The sequence below is a fragment of the Punica granatum genome, chromosome 2 (assembly GCF_007655135.1).
Source record: "Punica granatum isolate Tunisia-2019 chromosome 2, ASM765513v2, whole genome shotgun sequence".
Lineage (NCBI taxonomy): Eukaryota > Viridiplantae > Streptophyta > Magnoliopsida > Myrtales > Lythraceae > Punica > Punica granatum.
This window is the reverse complement of record NC_045128.1, coordinates 1,753,740-1,766,823: the sequence shown is the minus strand read 5'-3', so window position 1 is coordinate 1,766,823 and position 13,084 is coordinate 1,753,740. Positions and strand designations below refer to the sequence as shown.

Genomic DNA, 13,084 nt, shown 5'->3' with positions numbered 1-13,084 from the left:
AATCACATAGACATGCCAAATCATAGGCTACCATTGTACTCTTGTGGTTCACGGAAAATAATTAGGACATTTCTAATATTAATTTGTGCTGAAATGAAAAAAATAAAAATAAAAATTTGATATTATTTTTTAAAAAATTGTGGGGTTGCGCATGATCACAATATAAAGAATTTTAAGTAGCTTGCTAATTTGAAGTAACCAACTTTATTTGAAGTGTCATGTTCAAATTAGATGAAAACATCACATAATTATGGTCGAATCATAGGCTATCGCTGGAACATCACGATAACTCAAAAAAAATTAGGACATTTTTAACATTAATTTATGCTGAAATGAAGATATTAAAAAGACATATATATATATATATATATATTTTCTTTTTAAATGGTGGTGCTGCGGGTTTGAAATGCCCACCCATGCGCCATCACAGTTCTGCCAAGTATAAATCATTGTCTCAAATGCTAAGATATGATATGATTGTATCATATCATAAGAATATAGAAAGTAATTTCAACTCGTACTAAAAGAATTAATATCAAGTCAATACATATATCTTGAGTGAATTACATATTAGTTTAAAGAAATTGTTGCTTGAGATCTGTACATTACTCGGGCTTCTAATAAGTTACTTCACATGAAATGAACTGTACATATTTAAATTCGAAGAAACTTACACAGATTTTGTAGAAATTTACCTTTTTTTTCTGAAAAAATAGTGCTTGTATTAATTTTTTTCTCTTGCATGCAAATGCATGGGCATCTTAGCATTTGCCTGTAAATAGCCTACTCCTCGAAGCAACCGCTGCTTCACACAGAACAGCAAACTTCAATACCTATAGATCATGGCTCAATTAAATCTATGTTCTCTCCTCCTAGTTGCTTCCTTTGCGTTAGTACTTGCGATTCATCTCTCCGCAGCTCATCCCCGAAAACTGATGAAATCGACCAAGATACCTTCCCTCAACGAGGTGAAGGGCTACCTCCAGGCACATGGATACATGGAAAGGCCCGAGGACCGCCCAACTGGCACCAGTGGTGACTCCCTGATGATCGAGTCATCCCTAAAGCCCGCTATCAGGATGTACCAGGAGTGGAACCACCTGGAAGTAACTGGGAAGCTGAACTCGGAGACTATAGCTAGAATGATGACTCCTCGGTGTGGTATGCCGGATATCATCCGGATACCAGATAAAGGCGTGCACCATGAGTCAAAGCCGGGAAAGTTCCACGTGGTCGCTCACTACTCCTTCAAGAATATGAATCCATGGTCACAAAGGCAGCTCACGTCCAACTTCATGTCCACCATCCCATCAGTTCCAATTAGGGACCTTCGGGCCATCTGCACCCGGGCTTTCCAGCACTGGGCAGCGGTGTCACCATTCCGGTTCCGGGAGGCCAGACAGGGCGAGGTGGCAAACATCAAGATAGGATTTTATACAAGAGACCATGGTGATGGCTATCCCATCGATGGACCGGGCCACACCTGGGCCCATGCTTTTGCCCCACGTGATGGGAGGCTCCACTGCGATGGATCTGAGAACTGGAGCATATCTACTCCAACCACATACCAAACGGACTTGGAATCCGTAACACTGCACGAGATCGGGCACACCCTGGGGCTCAACCACAGCCAGGACCCTGACGCTGTCATGTATGCTTATCTAAATGCCGGAGTCACCAAGAGGCAGCTCCAGCAAGATGATATCACTAGAGACTAGAGTCCAAGCTCTGTATCCAGCCAAGTAATAGTTAAGCCGGTGAGTCGAAAGAGATCTTCTGTCAGCTGGCCGCCACAATATGATCATCAACTCGATTGATACTCGTGCATGCGAATATGTATACATATATGCGCACCGGCGCAAGAAAAGTCTTAAATAGGCATCGTAAGCATATATATATATATATATATACACGTAGTAATAAAATAAAGTCTGTCGGGGAAGATGATCGAAATAAACGGAGTGCAGTCTCGGCACCATATCAAGCAAGCTGCTGTTAACCATATAAGTTGAATAAATATTTATGTTTCCAATGCATATAATAATTAGATGAATGAATATAGATATTATAAAATTAAAGGAGCTTGTACTTGTACAATGCATATTCACCCTCGAACTCGAGCTACATTACGTTTTTAACCCACTGGCTACTTAAAGTAGGTGATATATAGTCTTCATAAAGTTGGAAAATATTTTACAAGCTGCGGACTAGTGACATGATAGAGTAAAATCACAAAGCTGACGTACAGTGATAAAAATGCCTTTTATCATATAACATATGCTTTATTTGGAAATCTAGATATATTATTCTTTTGTCTTTTGATCTTTTCCCTATCATAATCCAAAGGGATTGCGACCGGAAATGAAACCGACGGTCCAGGCATTTTAATATAATCGACTACTTCGGGCCTTATAGTTTCCGCATTTGAAAAAAAAAAAAGATCTTGGAACGTATGGCTCGAATTGGTCCGGTACTAGATGTAGCTTTTCCCTCATGTAGGATGCCTAATATTTATAAAGCTCTAGTAATTAAAGGTCTCGAAATAATTCATGAAATGATATCTCCCATAATCCCAACGAGATTTGAATCCGAATCTTAAAGAGGAGCATACGCATGTGCCATCTGAATCAATTTAGCTCCTGCTGGCGTGCATATCTTATTTTATTTCCTCACACTAATTTATTTACTTAAAACTTCAAAAGATATTATAATATTCTTTCTTTAGCAATCTAGAAATGACTTCTTAAATATATTTTTACATTGAAACTATTGGCAATTTAAAACAATTCTGTTAATACCAACGTGGGTTAATTCAAGTGGTTCGACACTGAATTGTTTCAAACAGTTCGGCACTTGTTCCTCTTAAATAAGGTATCGAGGTTCGAATACTTGTGAATACAGAAAATTCACGCTGGAAGAGCTGGAAGAGCTTTTACCCCTTAAGCTTCCGAATATTAGAGTTTACACAAGAAAAAAAAAAGAATTTCATTAATGTTATGGAATATTATGCAACTTTGATATTAAATATTTAATTAATCCAATCTCCACAAAAGATTGGCTCCAATTTAATAATTACATAATTTTCTATCCCTTACATTACACGAAATTTGTAAAGAAAATTTTATTGTATCAATTTAATTATGACAATAGAAATTTATATGGATTTCATATTAACATACAAAAAGTTTATTTTTTTATACCATAAACTAATATGGCTGATTGCAGACTTAGCATACATGAGTTTTATTCTTTTCGTTTGGTTAAATTAGATTAATTTTATCCAAGAGTCCATAGCCAAAGATTCATGTGTTGTGCACATATACATTATTTCAATTATCAATTGAACTTTGAAGAAAATAATTTTAAAATATTATAAAAATTTTATATGGGCTACATTTGTATCGAATGTGCAACTCCAATCAATTTCTCTAATATTAAGAAATCAAAGGCTAGATTATTCAACTATATTATTATAAAGCTCGAAACTCTCTTTCGTCTCACTTTTTCGATTTTCATTTTCATCTATATTATAGCCATAGAATTAACTTCAATTAAATTAAGCATATGATTGTAAATTTAACATGATATAACATCCTTCTCTTCACGATGGTCTCCATCTTTCTCTCCCAACTATTTCTCCTCTTTTTTGTAATGCACATTAGCCTAAAATAAATTTCAGCTGATCGATATCTTAAGAACCATTAATGTTTTTCCTTCGGTATGATAGTTTTTGGAGTCTTACTTACATTTATACCGTCAATAATTTATATGTAATCTAATCAAAATTTAATAAATTGAACTAATTTTTTTTTATGTCAAATGAGACCCTTGTACCTTACTAACAAATTTGAACCCGAAAACCCTTTTGGTCAAGTCAATGAAAAGTATCACTATAATGAAAATAAACATTTCTTATCAATTTAATTCGCACATAACGCGGGCGCTCGTATAGTTTATATTATAAACACTGCCATGGAGAAGCTCAATAGAAACAATACATTAGTTGCTTTTATTGGATCGCATCGAAAGAGAAATCTTGCAAAGGATTAATATTAGAGCAAGTCCAAATCAATATGCCGACTTGGACTGAGACAGATGTAGTCAATATTATGATCATACCTAATTTTGTCAAAGACATACCGCCAGTCTAGTTGTGACTTGTAACTTAAAGATTAATTTGAGTAATAGATTATTTTCAATTAGAAGATTTGAGATTTGTGTTAATTCATCAAACAAAAGAAGATTTATGTTAGGGCATACATATATACATAGATACACAAATATGATGACTATCAAGAAAAGCATTTACATAAATGGGTATGCCAAGGAAATTTCGAGCAATTTGTGTTTTTCACAAGATCGATCTTCATCTTCCCCGTGAGAATATCATAATCATCTAATCTTTTTGGAAGGAAACGGAGGAAAATAACGTTCTGTGACATAGTGGGGTCGACTTTGACCTAATAATAACTGGTAAATTCCAACTATATGTCAATTTCGAAGTAGAAACAAACACGAAAGATGCTCAATTCCTCCTCCGTTCATACTCACCTCCCTCCTTTCATAAGAAAATTGACAAAAATTTAGGAACTCTTCTCATCTTTCCTCAATTATTAGTTCATTTCTATTTTCTTTTCGGTTACAAATGAGACTCAAGGCCTAGTAGAATGAAAGATAAATCTTAAATAACTAATAAAATGACATGAGTATTGAACATGCGACATTTAAATCAACATGTGAATGTACACTCTCTTTTCTTTTTCCTCATTTTGCTTTTCTTCTGTTTTCTTTCTTAACATGTGCACTCTTAAATATTTGAGTGAACAGGCGAAGACGTGCTCTTTTTTCTTTTCCCTAATTTTGCCCTTCTTTTGTTTCTTTTCTTATCGTGAATTCCTAAATATTTGAGTCAATATAAAGATATCATATTTAAATTCTTGTTATATTTTGTTTATGTTTAATTTAACAATAATTGAAAAATAAATTGAAGTAAATAACATTACAGCTGGATTTGTTCTCAGTATCATTTGGATGAAAAAAATCTTTGAATTGTATGTATATATTTTTTCTTTTTTTCCTTTTAGTCAGTAGGTGGAGATTTTCATTTGGAATTACAGTTATGACCTTATAGCTTCTACTTTGAAAGAATCTCGTTGTAATAAAGTAAAGTATAACCAATGAAACATATGATCGAAGTAGATGAAAATAATTACAGTGTCATAACAGACAAACATTCTTACATTATAGAATATAAAATTCAAATGATTTCAACAATTATGTATTATATTCAATTATATTTTCACTCATAATTAATACAGTTCTCACGTTCTTATTAATTCATTATGAAAATTAAATAAATGATATGTACATTTGAATTATAAAATATTTATTTTATTTTTCAATTTTTTCGTTATGCATGACAAATAAATAAGCAGAGCTTCATGTTTTTTGAATAAAATTATAATTTACTATTCTTGAAATAAAGGTTTGTAATAATTTTTTTAACATAAATTTAGATAAGCGAATATTTATTTAGTGTAAAAAGAGAAGAATTTTTCAAGAAGAAGGTTGTGGTTTATTTAGAAAGTAAGAAATAGAATGATTCCGTATATATATCTGGAGATTTTATAGTGATGGCCGTTAGTGGGGAAGAAAATAGCTTCTTCTTCTTTTTTTCCCTTTGAGTTGAGGACCACTTGATAATTGAAAGTCCAACGGCTCCGATGAATTCATGTTCGAGCTGGATTGGCTTACAAAGAGTACTCCCTCAATTATGAATTTTTTCATTAGACTCAAATCCAAAATCTTATTTGAGATAAATAGATAAATCATCTAAACCAATTCACATTCATATATAGCTCCAACCACAAGTAATTCAAATCTCTTTTCCTTTTTTTCCAACAATTCTTGTAAAACCAAATTTTAGAAAAATTAATATTGTGACTATCCACATGTAAAATCTAATTAATTAATGGGAAGGAAAGAAGACTTTCGAGTCAATTCCCAAGTCCTCGTCTTCCCACCATTTCTTTTGTGTTTTCTTTCTGGTGATCTTTAAATTGCGAAAGAATTAACCATCATAATTTTGAAAAATCGAGTATTAAATATTATTTTCTTTTTCAACAAGTGCGTTTTGAGATTGAATTTGTGTTTTCCTTCTTATAAGAGTTGGAATTTACTTACCAGTAAACCAATAACACTTTATTGGCATTATTTTTATATTTATATTTCAGTTGCACTTTGGTATCTGAAAACCTAATAGGCTCGATTAATTCAGTTCAAGTCAGGTCGACTCACTAAAAGATAAATTTCTCAATCCACACAACTCGAATCTAATATCTTAATTAAAAAAATAAGTATAAAACCGATTGAATTATAGCATTTATATTTTTTTGAACGGAGTCTTCGCACCATTTCAAACGGTACCTTTCCTACACGACGCACCGCCACTGATTCCCCGCTCGTTAACCCATGGGCTGCGCGTATCTCCCTCGAGTCTCGCAATCACATTGCTTTCTCAACTTATCTTTTCATTTTTCTTTGATTGTTGGTGTGCTTTCTAATCCTGTTTCATATTCACCAAAAAGAAAAAACCTAAATTTGAAACTAAATAATCTCCAGCAGCTATCATGCATTGTCTTGTTATTATATCAGAGACGAAGCCAGAAATTTTTCTTAGGGGGACAACGTTAATGAAAGTAAAAATTGGATTTTGTATTTCTCAATATCACGTTTATTTTATTTCCATATATATTCAAACAATAAAAACATTATATTTAAACTACCGAAATTTCCTCTATCGAACTAAATTTAAGTCTAAAAATGATAATAAAATTTTGCAAGCGTTAGCCCCCATCCTATTGAATGAAAAAATTGGAGAGATTTTATTGTAATAATTGACAACTAGCCATTATACCCGCACCTTGCGCACAGAATTATTATTAGTGAGAAAAACAATATAATCTATTGCTTGATTTCTTTTTTTCCATACAATTATCAAAGTCATATTTAGTTGCATTTACTCTTCAAATTCATTATCTCCACCTCTGTTTAAATTTCTAATAATATTCGTGCTTCTCCCTTTTTCATTTTCTTCCTTTTAAAGAAATTTTAGAATATATTCACCTTTTTTCAAAATAATCATTTGATGTTGAGGCAATAATCATTTTTTTCTTAAATTGATATTGCAGATTTTCAAGCTGAACATGCAAGGAAATGCAAGTGGTTCACCAAAACAATTTTTTTTCGGTGTGTACCCTGCTATCCAGAATCCCAATGGATTCTGACTAATCCAGTCGGGAGATTGAGCATTAAATGTTATTCTCCCTCCCAACAAGTGCGCTTCCCGGGATTCAAACTTGTGTTCTCCTCTTTACGGGAGTGAGTTGCTTACCACTCAACCAACACTTTTGTTAGTCACCAAAACAATTTAGGAGCTTCAGAATTTGATGGTTTTATAGATTATTATACTAAGTAAAAAGATACCTCCTTTTCAAGCTCAGTAGTGAGGCCATTAAGTGCTTCGATTTCAACTTCTTTATCTAGAGCTGATAAAATGGACACGGACCGACATGTAGACTCAGTGACACCTCTATCAGATACATAAGTATCCAAGGATGGTGTTGACCTAGAGGAACTCTTCACTTTATCCCTGAGACGCTGAACCTGAGCCTTGCAAACATATATAGACTTCTAGAAGTAGGGAATAGCCTCTGCAGGCTTAGAACCAATCTCCAAGCACAAACAGATTCGGAAGTTTCTAAATCTCTAGCTAAGGGGAATCTAAAGTCTGCACAGTTCGCGTATCCTATATGCCAGAAAAATTGAAATCTTGCGAGTCTCTGCAAGATAATAATACACGATTGTGATAAAAACAGAATTCGTATTTTCTATTTCATTATAATTTCTTGTGGACCATTAACAAGACAAGTTGTTGTCATACATTTGATAAAATTGTCTGTATGCCTTATCTCTATGTTAGCGAAATCAGATGCTTCTCTTTCTTTACTAAAACTGTGGAAACTAATCACATGCAAAATTTATTAATAATTTGATGAACTGCGGTTTGGGTTGGACATGTGTCATGTTTACAATTTTTAGCTTTTTTTTCCCCCAAAATAAACTGTTTTATCTTTTAAGCAGCTAACATTCTATTCAAAAGTGTGCATTTGTGTGTCTGTGTGTGGGTGGATGGCCGTGAGAGTTTCAGTCATCATCATCATCATCGGAACTTATGCCTTTGCTCGTGTTTCTTCAACTACTCCTCTTCTTGTTTCTCGGTTCTGAGTTTCTTCACCACAACATCTCAAGACATATAGGTCCGATTTCGGATTGAATGTTGGTCTAATCATGAATATCATCCACTCTTTTATTGTGTGTTGTGTCTGAATTCCTCTCACTCTCTCATTTTTCCTCAATAACCTCAATTTGCGTTGATCGTGTATGCTGAATAATCTCAATTTTCCTCTGCTCGTGTGTGCTCAATAATCTCAATTTATGATGATCGCGTGTCTCACTCTTGCTCTGCCTATGCTCATGGTGTGTGCTGATCATGTGTGCTAACACAATAACAGATAAGATTTCTTGTCATTATAGCAGATGATAACTTGTTACGGGTCTTGTCAAAATAAATTCGTCCTAACAAGTATATCGTAACAAAATAACATTTAGTCGCAATATCTTATAACTTATGGTGATAAATTTATTTTCATGATGAAAATGTTATACAATGTGTGTCATAATATATGAAAATATGTATCTACATATATGTTAGTTATTATGGGAATATTTTATTTATGACGCTCACACAATATTAAAGATATATGTATATATATAAATGTATATGTATCTACATATATATTAAGTATATGCATTATGAGACTTTTATTTAATGTAATTTAACATTCTTATTACAATGTATAGATTAAGTATGTATATACATGCATATTATGATGTATATACATATATGTTAGTTATTATAGGAATACATGGTTTTAGGTGCTCACGCAATATTGAAGATACATGTATACATGTAAATATATATGTATCTACATACATATTAAGTATGTACATTATGAGATTTTATTTAGTGTAATTTTAACATTCGTTTCACAATATACTTTTCTTGTGATAAAATTTCTTTCGTAGCAATAGAATTTGTCACAACATACAAAATTTCTTGTAGTGTCAATATAACTCAATTTTCCTCCTCTCGTGTTGTGTGTGCTGATCTTGTGTGCTCAATAATCTCAATTTTCCTCTGATCGCATATTGTTGCAACTCACGACGACGAGAAGCTGCTCCATGACTCATGTCGTCTCCTCCATTCGTACATCGCCTCAAAAAAACACATCCAAGTCAACTGGGAGCGTCTAAGGGTCGTCGAGGACGCGCACGTCACTCTAAACAGATGCCACTCCTCCCTTGAGACCCCATCGGTCATGGACCTGCTACTTGGGATACTTGGAAGTCTACTCCATGTAGCTGCGCCATGGCCGGAGAGATTCGTCGCAGCCCTCAAGGAACTCGACCCGCCGTAGGTCGTTTTCGTGAAAACTCCCGTTGATCTAGAGGCAGTGAAGGGGCTAAAGCAAATATACCACCTGGATGGACAATTTGCCACCTGTGTCGACTATAAGGGTCTCACTAACAATGAGATTCGCTCCATCAGCGACTTGATCGTGGAACATGGCATCTAATCATTGTGTGATCCCTCTAACTGATGACGAGATTCGATCCAAGCAACAAGACCCAAATTTAGAAGTAAAAAGTGTTTTTGCAATGGAAACTAAAATCAAAGAAGAGGTCCTCGAATATCCCTACCCGATCTTACCGATCCAAAATGGGGGTCTTTTCACTGTGATTTAGAGTGAAAAATACACCTAAAAAAAAGCAACACAAGCGGAAGTAAAAAGTGTTTTTGCCACGGAAACTGAAATTAAAGAAGAGGTCCTCGAATATCCCTACCCGATCTCACTGATCCAAAACGGGGGTATCATCACAGTGATTTAGAGTGGAAAATATACCTTAAAAAAAAGCAGTTGATGGAGGATGGACTGAACTCGTCGTCAGTTAGAGGGATCACAAAATGAGGGTCTCATCATAGTGATTAAAGGCCATGTTCCACGATCAAGTCACTGATGGAGCGAATATCGTCGTCAGTGAGACCCTATAGTCGACACGGGTGGCAAATTGTCCATCTAGGTGGTATATTTGCTTCAGCTCTCTCACTACCTCTAGATCAGGGGGAGTCTTCACGAAAAAGACCTGCGATGGGTCGAGTTCCTTGAGGGCTATAACGAATCTCTTCGGCCACGGCGCAACCACATGAAGTAAACTTCCATGTATCCCAAGCACCAGGTCCATGATCGACGAGATCTCAGGGGAGGGGTGACATCTCTCTAGAGCGGCATGCACATCCTCGACAGCCCTCAAACGCTCCCAGCTGGCTTGGATGTATTCCTTCGAGGTGATGCACGAACGAAGGAGACGACATGAGTCATGGAGCAATTCATCGTCGTCGTGAGTGGCAATAATCTGCAAGCAAAGGAAAATTGAGATTATTGAGCACACAAGATCAGGACACACGACACAAGTAAAGGAAAATTATATCAATTAAGTTATCGCTACATTAATTGTGTCCTTTTCTTACAAAACATACATAAATAGCTTCTTTTGGTACATCAATTAGGTCATTCCATCATCATGGTGTTAAATATGGCGTTAACTGTGGAGCATGTTACATCATTTAGGTCATTTTTGTTTTTTAAATTTTCCTTTATTCTTTTCTAATAAAAAAATTAAGAAAAAATGAAAAATGAGAGCTTTAGAAAGACAACAAAATGGCGTCATTTTGAGGGATTGACCCAAAATGACGTTGTTTTTGTCGTTTTAAAAAAGGTTAAAAAGACGTTGTATTGAGTCCACCACTCGAAATGACGTCGTTTTATCGTCTTTTTAGAAAAAAAAAAATTGATGGGAGCCCCCTCTGGAGCTTGCCCTTGTTCGCTTTGTTTTCGAAATAGAGGAAAAACAGAGGTAAGAGCTTCAGTGGGGTCTTCCCTGCCGACAACCTGCCCGTTGAGTACTGGACCCTCCGGTGACCTCCCCCCAAAGGTGAGCTCACCGGTAGGGGAGCCTCCACCGGCCCCCATAGTTTATTTTTAATTTTCTAAAAAGAAAAAAAAGTGAGGATCTAAATAATGTAACATACTCCTTATTTAACACTGTCATTGTGACGGAATGACATAATTGATATACCACAAAAGACCTGTTTGATGTATATCGCGTCATAAAAGACCCAACTTATTTAGTGGAGGATATAATTAATGTAACTTTCTTCAGCTGAGGATGTAATTGATGTAATTTCAGTGGATGATATAATTGATGTAATTCCATTCAATAGAGGATGTAATTGATGTAAAAAAAGACCTATTAAATGTAAATTGGAAAAGTAGGGGATCAAATTGATGCAAATCGACAAAATCAGGGACCAAATTGATGCAAAAAATAAGTCAGGGATCTGATTGACATAACTTGTGTGTTAGTTCCTCTCACTCTCTTAGTTTTCCTCGATAACCTCAATTTGCACTGATCGTGTGTGCTGAATAATCTCAATTTTCTTCTGTTTGTGTGTGCTTAATAATCTCAATTTGTGTTGATCGTGTGTCCCACTCTTGCTCTGCCTATGCTCATGGCGTGTGCTCACACAATAACATATAAGATTTCTTGTCATGAAAGCAGCGGATAACTTGTTACGGGTCTTGTCAAAATAAGTTCGTCCTAATAAGTATATCGTAACAAAATAACATTTAGTCGCAATATCTTATAACTTATGGTAATTAATTTATTTTCGTGAGGAAAATGTTATACAATGTGTGTTATACTATATGAAAATATGTATCTACATATATGTTAGTTATTATGGGAATATTTGATTTGTGAAGCTCACAGCCTCACACAATATGGAAAATATATGTATACATATAAATGTATATGTATCTAGATATATATTAAGTACGTGCATTATGAGACTTTATTTAGTGTAATTTAACATTCTTATCACTATGTATAGATTAAGTATGTATAAACATGCAAATTATGATGTATATACATAAATGTTAGTTATTATAGGAATACTTGATTTTAGGTGTTCACACAATATTGAAGATATATGTATACATGTAAATATATATGTATCTACATACATATTAAGTACGTGCATTATGAGATTTTATTTAGTGCAATTTAACATTCGTTTCACAATATACTTTTCTTGTGATAAAATTTCTTTCGTAGCAATAGAATTTGTCACAACATACAAAATTTCGTGTAGTGTCAATATAACTCAATTTTCCTCCTCTCGTGTTGTGTGTGCTGATCTTGTATGCTCAATAATCTCAATTTTCCTATGCTCGCATATTGTTGCAACTCACGAAGACGAGAAGCTGCTCCATGACTCGTGTCGTCTCCTTCATTCTTACATCGCCTCGAAGGAACACATCCAAGTCAATTGGGAGCGTCTAAGGGTCGTCGAGGACGCTCACGTCGCTCTAAATAGATGCCACTCCTCCCTTGAGACCCCGTCGATCATGGACCTGCTACTTGGGATGCGTGGAAGTCTACTCCATGTAGTTGCGCCATGGCCGGAGAGATTCGTCACAGCCCTCAAGGAACTCGACCCACCGTAGACTCCTATTGATCTAGAGGCAGTGAAGGGGCTGAAGCATATATACCACCTAGATGGACAATTTGCCACCTGTGTCGACTATAGGGGTCTCATTAACAATGAGATTCGCTCTATCAGTGACTTGATCGTGGAACATGGCGTCTAATCATTGTGATGAGACCCCCTTTTTGTGATCCCTCTAACCGATGACGAGATTCGATCCAAGCAACAAGACCCAAATTCAGAAGTAAAAAGTGTTTTTGCATCGGAAACTAAAATCAAAGAAGAGGTCCTCGAATATCCTTACCCGATTTTATCAATCCAAAATGGGGGTCTTCTCAGTGTGATTTAGAGTGGAAAATACACCTAAAAAAAAGCAACACAAGCAGAAGTAAAAAGTGTTTTTGCCACGGAAAC

At 35.1% G+C, this 13,084-nt stretch overlaps 1 protein-coding gene across 1 annotated transcript; it reads left to right on the top strand.

The window, feature by feature from the left end:
* Positions 1-842: 842 nt before the first annotated feature.
* On the top strand, positions 843-1,718 carry LOC116196776 (metalloendoproteinase 1-MMP-like). Its single transcript, XM_031526664.1, has one exon. It carries the CDS (start codon positions 843-845, stop codon positions 1,716-1,718), a length of 876 nt encoding a protein of 291 aa, XP_031382524.1.
* The last annotated feature ends 11,366 nt before the right edge of the window (positions 1,719-13,084 follow it).